General features: G+C 42.2%; 2 protein-coding genes across 2 annotated transcripts in view; both read right to left on the minus strand.

Moving 5' to 3' along the window:
* LIMK2 (LIM domain kinase 2) overlaps nucleotides 1-1661 on the minus strand; it is a 43924-nt gene extending 42263 nt beyond the window's left edge. Inside the window, exon 1 of the mRNA XM_075012848.1 lies at nucleotides 1541-1661. Coding sequence (XP_074868949.1) covers nucleotides 1541-1556 — 16 coding nt within the window. The 5' untranslated portion in view covers nucleotides 1557-1661. The remainder of the gene's footprint in view (nucleotides 1-1540) is intronic.
* Nucleotides 1662-3067: 1406 nt separating this feature from the next.
* On the minus strand, nucleotides 3068-22989 carry RNF185 (ring finger protein 185). The gene is made up of 7 exons (XM_075012862.1): nucleotides 22885-22989; nucleotides 14770-14998; nucleotides 12956-12974; nucleotides 11205-11317; nucleotides 10623-10677; nucleotides 7764-7881; nucleotides 3068-5555 (listed from the first exon to the last, which is right to left on the minus strand). Exons 2-7 carry the CDS (start codon nucleotides 14946-14948, stop codon nucleotides 5458-5460), a joined length of 582 nt encoding a protein of 193 aa, XP_074868963.1. The 5' UTR covers nucleotides 14949-14998; nucleotides 22885-22989; the 3' UTR covers nucleotides 3068-5457.
* Between the last annotated feature and the right edge of the window lie 989 nt (nucleotides 22990-23978).

Below are 23978 nucleotides of genomic sequence, written 5' to 3' on the forward strand. Positions count from 1 at the left end.
GAAAGCAAGTGAAAAATTCTGTATTTAGGTGAAACCACCCCTTCTTGACATAGGTATTCAAGAGAAACAGTGAGGATGAAAAGACAACATAAGTATGTAATCGGTAAAGTATGTCATTCAACTCAAATTCCACCAGGACAACAAGAATGCCCCTGCGGTGAATGAGCAAAGGAAATGCCTCATTACTTAGCAGTATACCCTCTGCAGATATCAGACAGACTAAGCCTCAGCTAGAAAGATGGTAGCAACTAGCTACAATGGAATATCTCAAAGTGAGTAAGGCCAGGCCTGAACCTCAGTAACAAAGGACCCTATTGGGATTTTGCATGTCTGGGAATGCAAGTCTCTGCATAAAGAGAAATCAGACATAAAGAGACAGCCAAAACCAGATTAGTCTGGAGGCTTATACAGAGAAAGAAAATGTCACTTTTGGGGAGCTCCAGAACAGGAATGCAGTTCACGGTGTGAGTCACCACTGAATTTTATTCTCTCCTTCAAGCTTGCTATATGGACTGCAAGACCAATAAAATCTACATCAGATGGGTCTGAATGACCAGAAAGTCACTATGCCTACAGAACAGCTCAGAAAATTCTGCAGAAATTTTCATCAAAACTTCGGAAAACTGTTACAATATTTAAGATCAAGAGGTAGGTGCAATAGCTAATGAAGAAAACAAAACATAAAAGATTCAGCATCAATGTTGCTTCATGTGAAAGACTCTAAATGTCTCAGTTGATTACCAAGCTTCATTGCCCAGAAAAGGATGCAAGAGACTGAAGAATATAAAAATATCTACAGTCACCAATGGAGAGGAGCAGAGTCATGCTGAACTTACATGTCAGCTATGATGTGTGCAGTGGTAAAAGGAGCTGCGCTTCAGTTGGGTTTTCAAGTGACTTCTGGACACCATGTATCCATGCCTGCGCCCTGCTGTCTGCACCCTGCTGGCAAAGCACAGCCTAAACCAGTCCCTCCCACCCGACCGCAACAGGGGAAAATAAAAATATATATATATCGACATAGCTCAACACTCATGCCGATGGGCTGGGTGTCCCCGTGCACCACGACATAAAGAAAGCGTGTGGCCACTAGGGAGCGTGTGAGCAAAGAGATTACTGCCAGGACTGCAGGGAGGCACTACACACCCCGACTGCAGAGTGGAGGCAGCCGTGCCAGAGCGCTCGGAGAGAGAGACTATACACACCCTGACGGTAGCAGAAAGGGAACAGGGGAGAGAGAGGTCTATGCCCGGCCCTGGGGGGCGATATCCCGACCCCAGGGCAGGGGCTCTAAAGACACATGGAGAGTGAAAAGAGCCCCAGGGGCGCAGAGCAACAGATCCAGCTCCCCGCTAGCTCCTGTCGCCGCGGGCAGCACCTGTGCCGACGAGGCGGGGCGGGCCCGGCAAGCAGGAGACTCCGCGGAACCGCGCCCTACAGGCAGCCGGACCAGCACAGCCAGACGGGAAAAGCGGCTCCGCGATCCCGAGGCGGGGCCTAGGCAGCACAGAAACCGGAGCGCCCCCCCGCAGTCCCTCACCTGGCGGCTCGTCCATCGCCCCGGCGGGCGGGCTCCCCTCAGCACGGCGCGCAACCAAAGCGCCCCCACGCCTACAACCAGGTCTCCAGACCTCACCAGCACATATGACGTCAGCCTCTACGGAGCGCGGGGTGGGTCATGCCGCACCTGGACCGGGGCGTGGGGACCACCAGAGCCCGCCCCGAGCCACACTCCGCACCGCCCCTTCCCTGACGTAGGCCAATCACAGCCCCGCCCACCTCTGGAAGCACTGCCTCTTTACTGTCACAGGCCAATCCCCAACCTGTCGGTTGATTGGAACCCTGTCACTTCCGCGCAACACCCTGCCCATTTTCCTGTAAGGACCAATCACAGCTCAGCATTGCACACTCCCGGCGCCTCCGTAACTCTGCACGTGCTAAAGTAGCTGGGATACTCGCGGGGGGGCGGGCAGGCAGGCGAGAGCACTTGTCCAGGGAGCCCCCAGCTCCAGTCTGGCTTTCTCCCTTCCCCAAACTTAGCGCACAGCTGTTTCGGCCTTCCGCCCTGCTCCGGGGACTGCGAGCCTTGTCCTGACTCTTAACAGCCCTCTTTCTCCGCCCCTGTTTTGAGCCTGGCGATGGTGTTCCGGGGGGGGCAGTAGCAGGTGCTAGCGGCCGAGCCCCTCCTCGGCGCAAGCTTTTAACCTATAGGTTATGGTTTGTGTTCCTCGGAAATGGCGGGAGTGTTAATGATAGTGCAAGTCCTTCAACCCTGTGGCTGGCATTAAAGGATGGGCAAGATGGAGTCTAGGCAGAATTGCAAAAAAGACCAGTGCTGACCTAAGATGCAAGATCGTTTCCTCAGTTCCAGGAATGTTATTTTCCTCAAGAGACTTAAACCAAGAGGATGCCTGTTCCTTTCCCCCGCCCCCCAAATCCACTGGCCCTTTCTGTATTCGAAGAAGCATAGTTCAACTTCACAACTGGTCTGTTTAGCCTTATAAACAGCTCATGAATATGTTATACAAAAAACACCTTCCACTCCAACTTATTATACCTGACATACTCTGTGCAAAAGGATGAGTGAGTACATGGGATATCCCTCAAAGTTGACGCAACAGCAACCTCAAAGACTATTTAATTTTTAACCCCAGAGGTACTGAGACCCCTAACAAGCAAGATGAAAGTTTCTGCATTGTGGTCTGAGCTGATACCTAACAGGCTTTTACCTCTTGCCTTAGAGCATATGGCTTTAGCCCCTAAGGTCAAAGGTTTATTCCTTCCTGCCAAAGATCCAACCCTCCCACATCCACTGGTCTTACATACTGCCATTTCTCAGAAGACAGCAACAGCTGGTTCCTTCTTGGATTGAGGCATATATCCCACAGAGCAGCTGTACTAACAGCTAACTCTGCTAAGTACTAAGACTACTAACATTTTCCACAATAGGGAAATACAAAATAACTTTTTTCTGCCACCGTTCACAGTCCTTCTTACTATAGTGTCAATTCCAAGTAGCAAAAGGCAAAAGCCCCCATTACAGAAAAGGAATCCACATAAACTTAGGTGAATGTAAAACCATTTTTTATTCTAAATCACTTTCACAACAGTGAAAATTAGTGAACAGTAAAAGGGTTGCACTATATGTGCGGTCTTTCTCTAACTGCAGGCCATGTGCAGTCTGAATACAAGGGAGGGGAAATTATAATACAAAATGCACACAAAGAGTCAGAAGCATTAATACTTAAGCTATCTCATTCTTGGACTGCCAGGAAACTAATGACTAAGTCCCACCATTGCAGCCAGTTCAGGCTGTACACCTTCAGCTTCTCAAGAGCAACTGGAAAAATTAAGCTTAGAATTTTCTATTTTAAAAACAAATGTTAGCTAAGTCTGGTTTAATACCCCTTTTGTTCCTGTTACAGCTAAATTTCACAGTCATCTTGAAAGGATAAAACCATTGAAGACATAATCTTTATACCAGATTACTTTCAGAAGAACACACAACTTTCCTGCTGTAGCAGTTTCTCAGAATAATGTAGAAGGGAAGGAAGTAAAATCCCTTTTACGCAAGAAGATAAAACTTTCCCTTTTTGCCAGCAGGTGGAGCTGCCTCCCAATAAAACATCAAAGCAGTGAAAGAGCTTCATAATATGTCCAGCTGCTAAAATGCATTTAATTTCCAAAAAAATGAATTATAGAATTAAACGAGAAGGCATGAAGCTTCCAAAGTGTCTGCACTGTTCAAGCAGCACTTCAATTACTTATACACAATAGAGGGACTCAACCAGACCCTGAGTCATTGTAGAAGCCAGCTTTGCAAAATTCTGCTTGCTGAGACTTCAGGGGCATGCAAACAAAACTCCAACTTATCACCCCACACCATCATGCTACAGGTAGCTAACACCATGTGTTTAGTGAAGGAAGTTTCATTGCTATTTATCATGGCTGTCCTGCCCAGGCACTTCACACTTGTACATGATAAAATGCTAGCTCCTGAAGCAAGTTAGTGAGCTTCTACATATTGATTTGCTTTGTCAAATATCATGATTTATTGCCCAGGAAGTCGTAACATTATTTTCCACAGATGTCAGTCTCTATTAATGATCTGAGGCAAAGAAACAGTATCCCAAAATAAAAACAGAGGAGAATCCTTTTGAAAGTGTCCAGTTAGAAGAAAGTCAAACAGGTACATCCCTCATAGTTCAGGTACCGTGGATCTAGAAGATCAATCAGAAAACACTTTTTTAAAGCTTTATACCCAACAGAATTTTGCTTTCAGAGTTGTGAGCCTCTTCCTCTGGCATAAAAGTATTCGTCATCACCCGCTCTTCAAATTAATCTTTGGTAAATCTGCAGCAGCTCATGCTCTACAGCCACTCCTTAGAGGCTGGAAGCACTGTGCACTAGCATACAGGCAGTGCTCTTTGCACTATTCCTTACAGTTGCACCTCATAGGAAAAGGTTAGATTTCACTTTTTCCCCCAAAAGAACTGTTTGAAAAGTTAATCTCAAAACTCACTTAAGAAATCGCTATTGTGGCCCCTCCCCGCAAACAAGCTCATCTCAGACTTGTAAAATTATTTTATTCAGAGTACACAATAGTCCTGGGAGTCTCTCAGTTTGAGCACAGTTACAGCAACAGAATTATGAGGGTACTATCTATGCGTAAAGCCAAACAACACTGCTTTATCACGGAGGAACAGCACTGCATATGGCCAGAGAGGTACTCTGCAGTCCACCAACCCCATGAGGAGAGAATTTTGAAGGGGTTAGCTCAAGAAAATTCAGACTATTTTTAAAATTTTAGGCTGAAGTTTCTTAACCGATCCTATTACAGCCACTCAAGTGCCACAGACTTTTCACAACTCTGGTGAGTAACAGCAGGTATAGAACACTAGTCTGCAAAGCAGATTCCATTTTCAGGCAGATACTCTACCCAAGACTTCTTATTTGTGCTGCAGAATATCTTCTGGCAAGAACTGAACTTCAATATAAGAAGATTTAAATGACTTTCTGGAACTTCAATTGATGCATTTCTTTCCCATCATGGATACTACACAAGTGATACTGATGAACAATGCAGTAGATTCCTTTCCTCACCCGCCCATACTCCTTCAGTACCAGTGCCTTCCACATAAACCTGTCCCAGCTGATTGGCACAGTATTTCAAAGCAATGCTCCCTTTGAGAGTGAAGCTCAAAGCTAGGTCCACGGTTGTATCTGGATACCAGCGGTATGTGACATGACTGAGGTAAGACATGCTTGTTAACCATTATTTAATTCCAAAGTTCTGATGCAATATGCAATTCCTCAAAGTGTTGTGGCACCACTGATTCCTGGAACCTGTGATTAGCGATGGAACCAGACACCAAGAGTTTAAAGTGGGATGGGGGAGCAGTTTTTAACTAGTTCAGAGACCCTGATGACGATGAATATACAGGGTATAGTGCAGAGTCAGGCAATCAACAGCCAGAACATGATCACCAAAGCCACAAACAGGAAGAGACGGGACAGGAACTGCTCATCCACATACTGGGGAGTCCCTGGAACAGCTGAAAAACAGGAAGTAAAAACAGGTGAGTTCTTTCTCATCGAGATGTAGTATATATTGCACCTAGCATAGCCACAAGATTAAAGAGACTAGAAATGAACCCTCCAGCTAACAGACTGCTGCTGGAAAAATTTCCCTGTTACAGGAATGATTCTGTTACCTTGCCCACTCTGGGAATTAGGAAGGAACATAAAATATCAGAGCCACAAAGCCAGATTTGAGTAGTCCTCAATGTGACCCTATGCCAGCAGGCAGCCCTCCTACAAATTCACAGAAAATAATGCTGAAGTCAGTCTGCCTACGCCAGGTGTTTCTACACTACAGAGTTCTGAAATCTTTCCATCAGTCCTTTTGCTCCACAAGAGGAAGATAATTCACAATAAGCAAGCTATAAACAGACAGAAAATCTTAAATGGGAGTCGTAACCCAATAGAACTAGTGGGAAGCTCAAAGGAGTGAAAATTTGAGCATCCTGCTGGAACACAGTAAAGGTTGAACCTCTCTAATCTGGCATACTCAGGACCTGAGCATTGCCAGATGAGAGAATATGCTGGACCACAGGAGGTCAATATTGTCCAGCAGCATTACTAACACTTCCACTATTTACTGGGCTCTCACAAGACATTTAGGGGTAAATTATACCTAAATAACACACACAGAACACAGAGCCAGAATTGGTTGCTGTAAACAAACTTTATAGGACCACAGGAAACTTGGCCACACCCATGATAAGAGGTCATCCAGGTAACTAAAATCATGCTGAATTACAGATGTTGCCGGATGACAGTGTTCAGGATTAGAGAGGTTCAACCTGTACTGAGCCTGCAGATGAACAAGAGATATTTAAAGGAATTAATGGCAGATATTAATTGCCAAAAGCATGGAGTGGATAACAAGGAATGAATCACTTGATTTCCTGTTTTGTTGATTCTCCCTGAAGCATCTAACCATTGGCCACTGCCAGCAGACAGGCTCCTGAGCTAGATGTACTAGGGATTTGACACAATATGGTCATTCTTATGTATTTATTTAGCTCACACCAGCACAAACCAACAGGATCTAGCTCTGAACAGACACACTTATGCAAGCAGATGGTACAAAGCTATGTACAACTAATGGGCTAAGTGAAGTTGCCAAAGAGTATACAACTTACCAGCCCTTAAGCAGAGCTTAATAACCTAGTTCAATTTTCTCATTATTTCAAATGAAATACATGGAGGGACTACTGGCTAAAAAATGTAATACAGGCACCCCAGAGATGTTGTCCTGTAGGTTTTCTACCCAAAACAGGCAGTTTGAATACTGGCAGAGGAGGACGATTTCAGTTTTACAGGGTATTTGGTAATCCTTAGAATGAGGCCACTGGTTTTACTCAAACTGACAGCATTGACATTAATAATTCAGCAGTATCAGAGAGGTAGCCGTGTTAGTCTGTAGCTTTGAAAACGAGAAGTCTTGTGGCACCTTATAAAGCTTATGCTCTAAAATATCATCTGTTAGTCTATAAGGTACCACAAGACTTCTTACTCATTCACCAGGAAGTTATTTGTTGTAGTATATAGGTGACCACCCTGAAGATGAACTGCAAAGCAATGAAAGCAGCATTCCTGGGTTTTCTTCTTTTCACAGTATACAGAGACATAAAAAAGGTCTCCTACATACACAAAATATAATATATTTCATTAATTTTAAAAGTGCTAGAAATTCAGATCTCAACTTGTTTGGTCTTCCTGCAGAAGCTTTTGGAGGACTGTAGTGACAGTTCTCAGATCACTGACGGGGCCTTTCACAGTTCTTACTTGATGGGAAAGAATTCAGTCAGACCGTTTTCAAACATTTTTTGTCAAAAGCTGTTGAACCTGCAATATCACTATCCCTCTCCAGTTGTCCAATCCTCCACAAACTCCTTCAGCAAAAAGAGAGACATCATATGCTGGTATTTTCCATTGTAAAACCACCAGGAAAAAAAACTTTAAAATGTTAGCTTTTTTATATAAAAACATATACAGCAAAGAATATTTTCGCTTTGTTGTTCACTCTTAAAACGATTAGTTCTACAGCACACCAACACTGTATGCTATTTCACTGGTTGACTTTGGCATACAGACAAGTTATTGATTTAAAAGGTTATTTGCTTGAGAGATACAAGTTAACCTATATGAAATGTATTCTCTTTTGGGATTTTCCCAGAAACTAATATGCATAGTACCTGGTGGAGGCCTCCCATCATTTATGTTAAATGCTGTAGCAAATATACCAAAGGGAAATGCCCCAATTCCAAATGACATTTGGAAGCCACCATCTCCAAATCCAAAACCCTGGAATCCCTGCAGAAAAGAAAAAGGAAGTGAAACACACGGTCATGTAAACAACTGTTCCCTGTCACTGAGCTTCTTTGAGTTAAATTAGGATCAAACTGTCTGGAAGTGTTCATGTTGTGTCCACATGGCCCCATACCTCCCTGCAGCTCATGTTTGAGGGTTACAGATTAGCAAATGCTAAATGTTTTCATAATTCTCTTACCACATATCTGAGATTGTATCATAGTTTATATCATTGGACACCTCTGACACCGCTTTTAAAAATATAATAATTGAGTCCATATTTACTATCCATCAATCTACAACAAAAGCAACACGAAAAATTATCCAATATTGCACCTTTTGATGTAAAGTGCCATGCACTGTTGCTTTAAAACTGTGTTCCTATTGCACCATAGGAAACTTTATGGGGCTGAAGGGGAAGAGTTCTTGGCCCAAAGAGCCTACAATACAGGTTATAACAATGTAATGCAGGGAAATATGACACTGAAGGAGGAAGAGGTGCAAAGTAAGGGATCCTTTATGATCCAGTATCACTGTACAGGCTCCAAAGCAAAACTGTAGAGTTAATCTAGCCATATCCTAAAAATGGATGCAATGTTTAAGAAACGACGATACTGTAAGGAATGGCTGTGGGAGAAGAGTTACCCAAATCCTAGACTCCATCAATCCACAGCAGATTACCTTCTTGTCTCAGAATTATACTAATAGTATCAATTCTGGAGAATACCCTAGTTCAGGTGTTTCTCAGCTGGGGTACACTGAGGTCTTCCATGGGGTACATCAACTCATCTAGATACATGCCTGGTTTTACAACAGGCTACATAATAACCACTTGTAAAGTCAGTACAATCTAAAAGTTCACTCACACAGTGACTTGTTTCTATTGCTTCATGAAACTTACACTGAAATGTAAGTACAATATTTCATTCCAGTTCATTTATTTTTTAATTAGATGGTAGAAAGTCAGCAAGTTTTCTGCAGTCATCTTCTGTGATAGCTTTGCATGTTTCCGTAAGTAAGTAGTTTTTAAGTGAGGTGTAACTTGGTGGCATGCAAAACAAATCTGACTCCTTTGAAGGGTACAGTAATCTGGAAAGGTTGAATGGCACTTGTTTCAAGACCTCAAAATTACTTTAGAACAATATTTCTCAACTGGTGTTATACATACCCTTAGGGTTATGTGAGAGAAGTCTGGGGGCACTTACAATTTTTTGAAAGGGGTATTTCATATAAAAAGGTTGAGAAACTCTTCCCTAGTTTTAACCATTTACCCTTCAGAATATATAGAACTGATCTCACTGATATAATTCTTAGGCCTAGAGAGTTTCATGATTGACCCCTTGATTTGATTAGTAAATATTCTGACTCTCTTGCTTATGTTGTCAGTAGTATTGTCATCAATTCCTTACAACGGGGACCAGATTCAGCATGGCAACTCCTGCAGTTTCAGCAACTGGAGAAGCTGCACCACTGCTGCAATGTCTTTTTGCCAGATTCCTCTGATAAATGACAGCACCTGCCAAATGGTTCTATCGAGACACAGCAGCTGATTTAATAAGAATGCAACTCCCCACGGAGAGAGAACTACTGAGGTCCCATTTAGTTAATGCAGAAATGTTCCTTAGTCATACCCAGCAGGGCTGTTTGTTTGAAGCAATGAGATATAGGAGTGCTCTCTGGGGACTTGAAGCTGAATTACATGGAAATATGCAAGTGTTTCATCAGGTCACGCTCACTTCTCACTAAGCTAGCAAACTCTGGGCTACCCTCATAACTGGTTCCCCACCTATAGCCTGTTATTAATAATTCAGTGTTTGCATACATTTGTAATCCAATGGCTGCTGTTTGCATATACATACACCACCACTCCCCCATTTGGGGTGTGCATACATATACATGGGAAAGTAATGTCCTACAGTGAAGTGGATACCAGCATGCAGCAGCGGTTCCCAAACTTCTGAGCATCTAGCCTCCCTTTCCTTTGTCCACAACTTCATCCTCTGGAGATGGCAGCTCCAAGGCATGGGCACAGACATGAATAAAGGGGAAAAGGCTGCAGCTGGGGGGTGTTCTAGGTCTGGGAGCAGGGCCACAGCCAGGCTGTCACAGGGCGCAGGGTTGCAGCAGCTGGCAGTTGGGCACCATGGCCAAAGTACAGCTCCACTCCCAACCTGGCCCCAAGCCTCGGCCCCAGGCTGGGAATGGAGCAGCAGCAAGGCCGGTGCAGGGCTGGGGATGGGACCAGACGCGGGGCTGGGAGCTGGGGCTACAGCTGGGCGCAGAACTGGAGAAGAGGCGGGGGTGGACAAGGGCTGGAAGGTATTCTCTCCCCATCCCTCACAGAAGCTAGCCTGGACCTCACTGTGCCTCCCTGACCCTTAAGAGGGTGAACCCCACACTTTGGGGCCTCTAGCATACAGTAGCAGAAGTATTCACACACATGCTGTACATTTCCAAGGTAGCTGTCATTTGACAAAAAGAAGAGATGTCCAGAGCCACTCTCAGAAGCCACCACATCACTACCACCTAGAGAGCCTGTTCTGATTATGAAAAATAACATCCCCAGCCACACCGTACTGTACATTTTAACTGGAAAGCTTGATTAAAGTCATAATTCATGATATAGAGGAACCTACAACACATCAGGTACCAAGAGACTGACAACAGGTAATATAAAAGGATCTCCACAGTTAGTTTCCCTCCTCCCCAAACCTAATCCAATCTTTCCCCTTCAAATCGCTTACCCCTCTGTTCTCTGGTTCAGGTCTCTGTCCTTGTGGTCGTGGTGGTGTTTTCTCTCTGAGGAAAGACAGTTAGCATGAGTATAGAGATATCAGATATAAAAGTTTTCTGTCACGGCCTGGCTAGTAAACTAGAACAAATACTAATTGCTCTATCAGAGATGTCCAGAGACCACTGCATTATTGCAGCAGAGTTGTGCGCAGACCTAACAAGAGCCAGCAGGCCTACCAGTTAGTTGAAACGTCAGTTCCAAATTCAAACTGAATTTCTACATTTCTGTGCAGCAACATCCTTGGTACATTTCACGATCAAGCGAACTTGAAAACTATGATCAGCACCATAAGCCTTCTGTGCAAGCTGCCCTAGACCAATAATCTGATACAATGTGTGATCTTCAATTAGCAATTAGAGTTCAATTCAAGTTCAAAACAGATTTCCACAGAAAAGCAAGAAACAAGGTGTGGGAATCCAGGCCTGGGGAGAGCCAGGATGTACTTGGCAGACATATCACCTCCTCTTAAGTGTTGACCATCTCTTATCTGACACATGAACTATACAATAAATTAGTGTTATGGTTTCCTTACCTGGGATCTTGCTGCCCAGTACTACCCCTTCCGTACAGGGGAATAACTTTATCTCGACTGATTCCTGCTTTACATACTGGACACACCTGCCTGTTTGGCCTGGTCTCTAACCACTACAGAGAGAAAAATTAAAATAATTAAGGCACTATGAGAACAATGGAAAAAAGCAACATGAAAATGTCTCTCTCACAGCCATATCAATTAGAATTCTACAACTCTTCGGAAAAACAAGGTGGAAAACTGCCTACTATTTAGAAATGCCAAAGTGCCTCAGATTTGGGCGGTACCTGCTATAATTTAGTATAGTATACTGTTGGGATGTTAATGTTTAACTGGTACGCCTCATCCTAAACCAGAGGTGGGGAACCTTTTTCAGGTTGGGGGACCCTGACACAGACTAATCAGTGGAGGGCCACAGAAGTGAGAAGCAAAACAAAAAGGGAAGAGGACGCCTCACTGGCATGGTCCCCAACTGTTTCGGGGCCAGGGCTATAGTGCCTTGGTAGGAGGGAGGATGCAGGAGCAGGTTAGGAATTGAGGGATCTGGGAGGCAGGGGGCCAGAGTGGGCAGGGGTGGGGGGAGAAATCTGGATGGAAGAAATGGGGTGCACTTACCTTTGCAGCACCCCATGACACACATGGCACTGCACCCCTCTCCCCGTGTTCCCAGGCACCACCCTCCACTGCTCTGGTTGGTGAGATGCCTCCAGGCAGGCTGCCAAGGTCCCTTGCTGCTTCCCCTCCCTTCTCTCAGCTGGGAGAAACAGCACTGCCCAGCAGCAGAGCCCGCAACTGCTTTCTGCTCCTAACCCCCAGCAGAGTCCACAGTCTGGATCAGGACCACTGCTTTCCTGATCTGGCCCATGGCTCCAAACCCTCCACCTGCCATGGGCTGGATTCTATGGAGAGGAGCCCCAAGGCTTGGGATCCAGACAAGATGCGATCCAGGACTGAGGGTTCCCCACCCCTGTCCGAAATAGATGAGGCTTACTGGTTACAGTTAACCAGCAAGGACTGGAGCAGCTCCAGGCAGGCTGGAGTGCCCCTCCATGTGGCATACCAGGACTGGGGCTGCTCTTCCTGGCTGAAGCGTTCCTGCCTGCAGCGCACAAGGGACTGGAACTGCTCTGGCCACACTTGAGTCTCTCCCCACTTCCCCTGCCCATGGCAGTGGCATACACAGGGAAGGGACGTTCCAGCCAGTCCAGAGTTGCACTGACCTCTTTTAATTGGTTAACCAGTTAAACCTACCATTTAACTGATGAACCAATTAAACGGGATTTTACCTCACTGGTAAATGCTGTATCCCACTTGCAGACACGTAACTTTGCAATTTGGCTGGTGAAAACTCCAACAACTACACCGTAGAAACAGCCTTGCCCTGACCTGGGGAAGGACTATTCTCATCTCATTTCTAATTTCTATAATTCTTACATAGTAAGTGTGGCAAGAGACACTAAAGCACTTTAGTTCTCATATGAAACCTCTCCTCTCTGGATCACTGAAATATCTGAGTGGCTAAGACACTGAAAAGAGACTTCTGGTCTACGCTTTTCTTTCCCTGGAAAAGCGGATTGCAAATTATTGCATGTTAAGTTTCATTAGTGCATTCTAGCTGCCCTGGAGAGAGGGAAGTGTGCCTACAAGAGTAAGGGGACATTGCAGTTTCTGACAGAATACCCTGGAGGGCTGAGGGGGTTATTGTGTAATAGGAGCTGATGAAAGACAAAGTAAAAAGACAACCATCTTACCTGGTGTAAACAAGGCCAACTGTTGGTATTCCCAGGGCGATTTGATCACAGGCAGAAAGAGAGAAAAGGAAAAAAAATGTACTTAGTAACTCACACTGAGATTTGGCAAATAAGAGTATATTGGGGAGAGCACACCTGAGAAAGCAGGAGGTTAAAGAATCCAGCAATATCAGCACTGTAACTTTGAATTAGAACAAACTGAACTTCTGAAAGTACAGCCACAGTTAAGATCTCCTTTAGGTTCTCTAGTTTACAGTATCTGACACCAGGTTACCCTGATGTGGTTTCTGTACCTTCAACTCTTGGACCCTGCACTTGTACCATCTAGGAGTTCTACAACCTTATACACTTGCACAGAAGCAATACGCCAGAACTTAAATTCATCTTTCTGGCCCTTCTTGCACAGATTCTGATCCCTGATCCCATGAGCTCATATACTTGGCAAAGATGCAAGTTAGAATGATGCCAGATTTATAATGTTTGGATCTCAAGAATTAAGGGAGGAACACATGTCTAAAATTGAGATGGGTAGGAAGAAACATACATTATGAAGCATGCTGTTAATTCTAAAATGGACATGAAGTAAGAGGAACAGAGCAGGGCTAACTCCTCCTTTAAGGCACTTAACTTCAAATCAAAGTCCTTGTGGCAACTTTTTCAAAAGTCAAAACTAAACAAAAATAGGCCACAACATAAGACTGCTTATCAAAAGACACTGCAATCAATTGCTCTCCCAGTGGTATAAACAATATGCAGACAGTCCTCCCAAAGTGTGAGCCTTCAATCCTCATGCAAAGTTATCCCACTGAGGTAGTTTCCTCAAAAAGCTGTTATCACAGGAAGGTTCTATTGTAAGTAAAGCCTTGTAACAGGGACCTCCAGCTGATGTGCTGACACCAGAAGCCAGATTCTGCATGCTTACTGCCACACAACCAGACAGGCTAACCAAAGACTGAAGTTAATGCACAGAGTTGAAAGAACAAGACAACTAGCAATATTAACCCTTGATAAACTGTTACATTTTTAAAAAGGGGGAAGATATTTCCTGTATCATTCCATCTTTCAACTAGTAACACTTGAGGCAAAAGACACCTTGCAAACCACTTATGGGAAAGCAAGGCAATCTACTTCAATGCTCAAGCCTGAACAAGACACATAGGAAGCTTAATATTTATTGTGTTGGTGGGACATCTGCCCAAACTTGACAGATGGTGGACCTGAAATGTAGTGCGGTTACCATGGTGGCATGGGGAAAGAAAAATAACCTCAAGAAAAATGGGCTCTCGACAACATTGCTGTCAGCACTAGCAGCAAAAAGAAGCCTGTGGTGAGAGTAAACTTTGCTGAAAAACTCATAATTCCAGAGCCTGCTTCAAAACACAAGGTGCAATGCAGTTCCGGGTCTGGATCAGTTACTGAGGATTTTAGACCCAAACCACGGGTTTGTGCCAAGCCAGTAGGCATGAATGAGACTACTATTGCTCTGCCAAATGTCTATCAGTCGTGGCTCTGCAATTGAGTTTTTACAACAGCAAACCAGAGAGCTACAAAAAAGAAAAATTAAGAGACAAATATGTAGCTGCTCCAGGCTGGTGTTAAACAGAAAAAGGGATTCAGAGGCAGAACAGTAACTTAGCAAGTTTTTGTTTACTGCATTCAATTCCAGGTTAATAATCCAATTCACATTTTAAGATGACAAAGGCGAACATTTCAGCTGACATTTAAACTTGTTTCATCCTCAGCTCCGGGGTGATAAAAGTGTGCTTGTCCCAGCCCACATATTCTGGACTACCTAAGAAAAACAGTATACTGACCAGAAGAGGTGCCCACACAGGCTGATAACTGCATCCTTGGCAGTGTCTAAACAGATGTTACATTCAAAAGTGCTGTCCTGATTGGTATTGTCCCCAGCACCATTACTGCTGCTGCCACTGGTCCCTCCAGTACTGGAGTTTTCAGTGGATGTAGATGCTGTGGGCCCTTTACTTGCCATCCTCAGGAATTAATCAGATCCAAGGTCAGTAAAATCTTCCAATTGGAATCCTATGAGACAGAGAAAGAAAAATTCCACTTGCATTACGAGCTATATTCTTGTCCTATTTGAAACCAGAAGGGGAAAATATTAAGATATTAAAAATATTAAGATTACTTGCCCAAGCAATTTGGATATCAGAGTCCAATATCTCAATTTTATGGCAGTCAAGAGGAGTCTTTTTTTAAGAGGTAAGCTGTACAACTGATAATCAAGATAGCTTAGTTGCTGACCTCACTGACATTTTAAAATTCCAGGTGTAACGACTAACGAGCACACTCAACCCAAGGCTGAAAATTAAGACAGGTTTCCTATCTCCATCTTATTGTAAAGAGTAACTGCTGTTGAGTAATATTCACAACAGTGTATTGTGGATATATGTTCATTTAATAATATGTACTTTCCCCAAAATTTAGTATGGGACACATATGTCTAAACACAGCCTGAAAAGGAGTTTAACAAAACCATGTTCAGAGAGCAAAAACACCCATATCTTCTAGAAGTCAGTGAGGTTTACAAGAAAATTATAGGCCTTTTTTTCGCCCTTCCATCTTAGGTTAAACATACTGGTCATTCAGTACACCTAGGATTTTTTTTAATGTCAATTAATTCAGGCTACCGAGAGTCTGGGAAAGGAACATGGATGGAAGTGATACTCACATCACAATTAATTGATTTAAATAATCAATTTTAGATGCATTTTCCAATGGTATCTTTTTAGTTTTTTTTCCAGATACAGGTTAATTCCTACCAGTTGGTAAAAATTAAAATATGGTGATTTGTAACTGAACAGAGTCTTTGTACTAAATTTCATACTACTTTTTGCTCACTATGCGATGCACTGTAGCCACACACATTTATTTAAGCCATTATACAACTTAATTTACATATATGGAAAATTTTAATTTTTACACATTTATGGGCACAGATGATTGTGTTAGGAAAAAATTTTTTGTTTTGCTTGTGATTTCTGTCAAGCTCCTTTTGGTGTTTGATTGGAATTCATTTAAAATGTACAAATAAAACAGGACTTTACATCTTAGTTATTAAATAGGACTATCAAACGTACGAGACACATAAGAAAAAAATTTATCAATAATATTTTGTATTTGATACTACCTGAGTTATTAAAACAAAGGAAAATATTATCTACAGTTAGGAAACAAATGAATGTCTCTGGTCACCATGCCCTTCAAGATTTTAGAACCAGTAGATCTTTTCTACCCATACCTGATTTTTTTGCCTACACTAGGAGATGAAAATAAGCTTTCCTGCCTTTTGGCTTCTTAACTTTGACTGAACTAGCTATTGAACAGAACTATTTGAATTAACTAAAATTTAAAAAGTTTGCCCTTCTTCTACAGGTGCAGAGTCTGCTGTCAAAATCTGGTTTAATATCTCAACAAATTTTGGTTCCAGATGCTTAAACTATGACAGTCTAGTTGTCTTACTTTCTTTAAAACTCAGCAGCAAACATGAACTGCTTAATTTTTTTATTTAATTTGATATTATTAAATATAACAGATTTACAGCTTAAATGAATTACCAATATCAAAAAAAAATATCAATCTATATTGAAATTTTAAAAATCCAGTATATTTTGAAGCACCCTTGGTTTTTATCTACCCATCTTGTTGCTGCTAAAGCTGTGGGTAGAAATGAGCAGTAAACGTTTCTAACAATTATGTTGCGGCAGCACCTAGGATATTGAGGACCAAACATCCCGATTGTTTGCACAGCTCACATGCTCTTGACTGGTCATGTTAACTTGTTACCTATTAAGAACATTGTGTACAACTGTGCAACAGGATTCTCTCTCTTTTTGTTTCTTTCTATTAAAAGATAACTGAACTGCCATTACACTCAGTATAGGAGTCCCACGATGTGAATCCCAAAGCATTTAAAAAAATAGAGATAGCACAGGCACAAGGTACGTACATGTCAGGGAATAAAGAGAGATACTCTTGCTGTCCAATACAAATACAAAACTACTCTGCAAAAATCAAGAACAAACCTATACTTGCTGAGTCAGTCAAAATTAACTATGGAAGAACAATTTAAATCTTAGTTTACTGCACTTTCCATGAGAAAAACAAGGAACTCATATGAAGATGCTGAACATATAAACATTTAGATACCCATGTGAGATAGACAACCGTCCACAACTTTTACAAATGCAAAGAAATTAAGTAATTGGAAAGAGCAACTAGACCCTTTCATAAAAACTTACCCCACAAGTACTAGAAAAGTCACCTCAGCTTCCTAATTGATGCTGAAGCATGCACACATAAGGAATTCTAAACCAAAACTTCAGTCTCTCCAGCTTTTATCGCAGAGTTCTTTCCATACAATATAATTCCACTGCAGGACTAAGAACGTGTCAAGCCTGAGTCCAATTAAAGTATTGCATCAATGATGCCACAACAGAATAAATGGGGAAGGAGAAGAGATTTATTTCTACAGAGTTTTTTCTTTCAGTTACATCATTTTGCATGGGGTCCCCGAAGGACTCAGTGTTCAGAACTACCATGCTTTAATGCATGCTGCCTCTCAGCATTGCACAGCCTGGCTTCATTACCCTCATCAGAAGTTTGCTGTACATTAAAAAAATTCCTTAGTACAGCACAGGTAGAAACACTACCAATCCTGAACTGCAAATTAAAAAACAATTTTCGTTGTTTTTATACATCCATTCTACCAGAATCTTTACCAGCATTAGCTTATCTTGCCTAAATAATGAAATTAAAAGAACCCCAGTAACAAAACAATCCAAGAGTGAAGCAAGGAATTAAGGTTTAAGTACCAGGGTGCACTTATATGGTACTTTGCCTTTAATACTGATTTAACATTTTAGAAGGAGAGTTGGGGGAAAAGATTTACCCACACAGATTTGGGGTTCCACACATTAATTTTCATGTCAATATCTCCCTTCACCTTACTTGAGCCCTTAGGTGACTCAGTTCAGTTCACATCTTTTCTCACACAAGAGCTTTTGTACATTCTGACCCATCCTCCTGGAAATAACAGTGTACTTGCACCTCCTTCGAGTCTCTCTTCAGTACCTTCTTTTAGATCTAATCCCCCATTAGGAATTCATCAATTAAAATACCCAGATAATTGAACTATAACAATAAGAAAACAAGTAACTTGCACAGGACATGCATATAAGGTTCTCTCATTCCCATCTACTTGTTCATGGTAGTCTTTCACTGAGATACACCATGTCTTATTTAACCTATTTTGTAATAAACACTTTGGAGCAAAAGTAATCTTATATTTGCTTGTAAAGCACCATGCACACTCAGATAGTCTTGTAGAAAAATCAATCTCTATACACTTGATATTAAAGAGAAAGTCACTATTTGATAGCCAGAGAGCAAGAAGCGTATCTTATCATTCCATAATAACTGGATCACTTCTGCTCTAACAAGAACAGACACAGAAGTTTGACATTAAATTCTAAGATGACACCAGCTTCACTCAACTACCTGAGCCTGTTAAAACAAAATGCTAGGCAAAGAAGTAAACTTAAAAAAATAAAATTAAACAGGCCCTTTTTTGTATTTGATTCAGGGCTCAAATGAAGGAGACACCATAAGCTCCTCAAGTTCCACTGTTGCTTTCAAGACAAAGTAAGGAGAAATAACTAGGTGTATAAAGGTGCTAATACAGGTTTGTCAAACCTCTGCCCATTAGACTAGTTCATGAAGTCCCACTTCACAAATGCTAGGACCATTAAAGAAACTGAAGGAAAAAGAAGCTGCAAAATTTAGTTGTGATTTCAGGGCAAGTTTTCAAAGATTTTTCCACTTTTCTTCCTTCGTTCTTTGTTATCAAGACATGTGCAGGAAAACAAAATATTTATTTTTTAAGGGTCCATCTGTTCCTGCTGCTCATTTCCCCCATCTGAAGTCTTCATCCACTGCAAACCGGTTGATGTGGAAATGACTCAGAACACAGTGTATTACTCCATGAGACTGGGAACAAAGCTCAGGAACAGATGAACTAAAAAAAGGAATATGTTTTCATGCAGCTTTCCTTAAATAAGCAAAGGTGGGGGCAAGAAGATATATGAGAGGGATATAATATGCCTCCCTTTTGGTTATCCACACTTCTTTTGGGCCAGTCCAATTGAAAGAGTCGATGAATACTTAAGGTGAAGGGGGGCTTTTAAGAGGCAGATGGCATTCTGGGGTTTGAAGGTTCCATGGCAGTTGAGAGCAACAGATGGCCTGAGAAACTGAGGAGGAAATAATACCAGGAGAGACACGTGAGGTAGGTGTGTTCGTTTGTGCACCTTCAAGAAGCAAGTCAGGAGAAGATACCCACAAAGTATTTTGGAAATACATTCTGAAGACACTTTTAGAGCAAAGTAGATAAGTGGGAGAATTGATGCACCGGAAAACACAAGGCTGGAGCATCAGACAATGAGAGAGAAAAAGTGTCCAGATCAAAGAGAAATTAGAGATTTTCCAGAGATAGTGATTTGCCTCTGAAAACTAAGAGGAACTTTCATAGGAAATAAGGATCATGATATTTTAAATTAAAGCATCCAAAAACCTCAATGGCCAAGAGCACAGGTGGACAATAATTCAAAGCGCAGGACAGAAAGCATCCACAGATAATGTCACCTAAGTGATATAAGGGTATAAAAATATTTTTGGAACAACACCTCTAAACATTAAGAATAACTGCTTCTAATTGGGCTCTACGTCACCGACTACTGATGAACTTTCTCATTATGATTCTCCTTTGCTGTACGTTTTAAATATGAGATTTAAAAGCACACTGACAAATTAAAAAAAAATGTTGTAAAATGAGTAAACTTATTCTTCCAATGGGTCGTGCCGTTACATTTGAGATTACTACAACTGAAATAATTTTTTCAAATCTAGTTAGATTTTCATGACATTGTTTCGTTCGGGTTTTGAATTTTTGTCTACTTGAAGGATGAAAATTTCTTGGGTTTTCTTTCTTCTGATGTACTAAAACAATATTACAATGTTTTGTTGCCAATATGGCAATCCAAATTATAAAATAATGAATTTTCATGGTGATAAAAATTTCAATAAAAATCTCTCTTTTGAAACTAGGTTTAGGAAGACCCATGCAAACAAAACACCACACAGATCTGAAATCTGCAATGAGGGAGTTCTCTGAACTTTAAGTGTACAGTATACCCTAGACATAGGGCCCATCAAGCTGAGCATGTCTCAGGTTAACATGACTGCTGCCCCTGACAGGAGCAGGAAACTGCTCCTGTGACGGGCAGTAGCCAAGAGTCAGGAGAGGTCCAAGGAGTGGAGGGCAGCTGAGAGCCAGGCTGCCCCTGGTCCCAGCTCCCCTCCACTGGAGCCAGGAAACTGACCAACACTACTGCCCTGCTCAGTTTCCCCTCTATGCAAGTGGAGGGGAGCCTGGAGCCAGGCTGCTGCCTGGTTCCCAGCCCCCCGCTGCTTGCGGGGGGGGGGGGGGTGGTATGTGGGAAACTGACCAGCTGGTCAATTTCCCAGTCCCACAAGCAGCAAAGAGATGTGAACCAGGCTGCCTCCTAGTTCCTGACTCCCTGACACTCTGGGAGCCAGGAAACTGACTAGCTGTGCAAGCCCAAGGGAGTCAGGAACCTGGCTGCAGCATGGTTCCCATCTCCCCTGGACTTGCACGAAAATTTGAGTTACACAGGTGTTGCAGAAATGCAACCCCTGCACAACTTAAGGGTTTACTGGATGTAATATGGCCATAGGTCACTTTTTTCTGCAAGAGAAGAAATTTGCTGACAGTCTGATGAAAACCGTAAGTTTATTTCCTGACATTCACTACATGTACATTTCTGCTGAAAACTGTTAATTGTTAAACATATATTTATCTAGTTGTCCCTTTATTCCCTTCCCCCACCTCCTGATTATGTAAAGTGATTCAACATACATTGTATCATTCATGTTCTAGTCTCCTGTGGTTTTTATGTTGCTGTGTTTTATATCCCTTTCAGCATTAGGTGATATGGCCCCTTTATATAGACTGAACATCAATTTAAAACACCATTCTGCAAATGAATTGACATCATGGAACCATGCAGCAATACTGAAACATCTCGTTCAGATGGACTCTTGACAGACCCCTTCTAGAGTATTACTACAATGCAGGATGAAGGCCCATATTTACAAAGTGATCTTGAAACCACTGCTCAAATGTGCTATACAAATGCAAGGTACTTTGTTAATACAAAAATTACCGTGAACACCAAGAAAATGGATAAGAGAAAGATATTTTTGTTTTGTTTTCTGTTCTCTCGCTTCCATTAAATAGATAACAGATGCAAACAGAACTTGGAAAGAAGCCTATGAACACATTACTTTTTTTAAACCCTGGCAAATCTTAGGGATAAAAAAAACTGGTATAACTGGTTAGATAATTATCAGAGAGGTAGCTAAGTTAGCGTCTATGTCCAAAAACAACAAGAAGTCCTGTGGCACCTTATAGACTGATATTTTGGAGCACAAGCTTTTGTGGGCAAATACATGCTAATTATCTGATGAAGCGGGTCTTTGCCCACAAAAGCTTATGCTCCAAAATATCTGTTAGTCTATAAGGTGCCACAGGACTTTTTGTTGGTTAGATAATAACAGAGAAGTATTCAATGACATCAGACTATGAAATAAGTTTTATAGGAGTAAATCTGTCAAATGTACTGCGTGGACTAATTATCAGAACTTTAATAAGTTGACAGAAGAGGTTTGTTTGAAATAAACAAATACTTGCTTGTTTTCATATGGTATAAAACATACTGAGTCAACCCAGAGGGCAATAAAAATATATCAAATATTATTACTTTTGAAAATAAGAACTAAATCCCATATATTAATCTACTTATAAATAGACACATCTTTGACCGCCACTAATTAAACATGTTAGTTGCCCAGGGAGAAAAAGAGAGAAACAAATAATGCGAAGGGGTTGAAAGACATTATGAGTGTAAATTATCCCAATTTTTACAAATGGGAAACACAAATAATTATTTCCCTATAGTCACACAGGAAGCCAGAAGCAAAAACGAAAACAGAATCCAAGTTACCTCACTACTGGACTCCTGATCTCACTATTGGGAAGCATCATCTCCTTCAGTTACAAAATTAAGAATCGAGAGGTCCCACTTGTTGCATATAAACCTAAAATCTATAATTCTATAATTCACTAAAGAAAAGCCAAAAGTGGTATCAGTCTATTTTGATCTAATCATAAAACGTTTTGCACAAACCCCCCCAAAAAAAAACAAAAACAAAAAGCCACAAGGTGTGAAATTTGAGACAAGCAAAGAGAGGAGTACAGCACACTCTTACAGAAAGAAAAGCAACTGGGACAAGAGACTGTTTACCAAGTACAATTTTTACAAATAGACACACGGAGCGAGGATTGCGAGTGCAAATGATTATTTCCCTCCGGATTCAAACTAGGTACTAAGCCAGCGACGTGCGACTTTGGGAGCAGACACACTGAAATAAAGTACTATTTCCAAGACTTTTTTCTTACTTATGAGTTACCCAGTTAATGGTCCCAGAAACTAAAAACTAAATGTCAAAAAATACATTAAGTTCCGTGTGTCACTGAGGTAACACCCACTTCCACACGCACCACTCGCCCTTCCCTCCCCCCACAGCCGGACGGGCGAGCACAAAAAGGGAGGGAGGCGCCTGCCTGAAGAGCCAAAGGCTTCGGCCTCTTCTGTCGGGCCCCGAGAACCTGCGCAACACCCCCCACTCAGCTTTCCCCAGCTCACGGGCCCCATCCAGCCGAGAGCCCAGGCCCTAGTCATCATACACCCCCTCCTCAACCCGCTTCCTGTCCGCAGGCGTCAGGCACGACCGAGTCCCCAGCCGCGACCCTCCCCGCCCAGACATACCGAAGAAGCAGATGCCGCGGCCCCAGGACAACTACGACAGCGCCAAGACTCGGGCTCCGAGCTAGCTCCAATCCGCGCTCCAGCACCTCCTCCCTGGGCCGCCGCTGTCAGCTGATCCCCCGGAAGCCCCGCCCTGCCTGCATTGCACGGGACCGGCCCGTCGGCGGGCACACGCAGCTGCAACATCAGGTTCCGCCGGCCAGGGAGAACGCAGGGGGAAAATGCCACACGCCCGAAGGCGGAGTGAGATTTCATAAGGCTGCCAGGTGTCAGGCTCATCTGTCTTATTAACAGTGGTGGAGTAGGTTACTGTTTTTATGGACGTGCATTCGCATTTATATACCTATTCCTAACGGTTTACATTCTATAGACTTCTTGCACGTGCTGAAAGGGTTATTTTAATATGAACGTACCGGAGTAAACAAAGTTTTTGGGACCACAGAAAATTTGGTCGCATCCATGATAAGTGGTCCTGTGGCTAACTAAAATCATGCTGGATTACAGATGTTGCCAGACTAGAGTGGTTCAACCTGAAGTAACATGATAATGGTTTGACACAACATTAATGTTACATCTAAGTTTCAGCACTCTAATGTCAAACAATTAAGATGTTACGTGGACTGCAAACTTATTTGTGCCATTCTGAGCTGACCCTGTTAAAAACTGAGGTGATTCCAGAAGAGTTGGACCATGTAGCAATAGTCCCCATATGTCTTCTGTCCCAGAAATTTCATAAAGGTTTTCATTACAAAAGAAATTTTCTATTTTTACTTCTATTGTTTTCAAAGCATGAAGGTAAGTTTATATTCTCAAAAATGTTCTCTCTGATTCCTGAGCAGTATCGTTACCATAACAGACCTAAGCATCACTGTAACAGCTCAATTAAAGAATTTTCTCAAAGCACTGCAGCAGTTAAAAAGTAAATTCAATATTAATATAGCTAAAGAACAGGACAGAAAACACAGTTAAATATATTGTAATGCCATATAAATTGATTGTGCTTCCTCACTTAAAATGCTATTTGATTGTAGACATTTCTTCTTTTAGAAAGTAATTAGTAGAAGAGGTCCAAAAGATTGGATCTCTCAACAAAG

The sequence above is a fragment of the Carettochelys insculpta genome, chromosome 18, assembly GCF_033958435.1.
Source record: "Carettochelys insculpta isolate YL-2023 chromosome 18, ASM3395843v1, whole genome shotgun sequence".
Taxonomy (NCBI): domain Eukaryota; kingdom Metazoa; phylum Chordata; order Testudines; family Carettochelyidae; genus Carettochelys; species Carettochelys insculpta.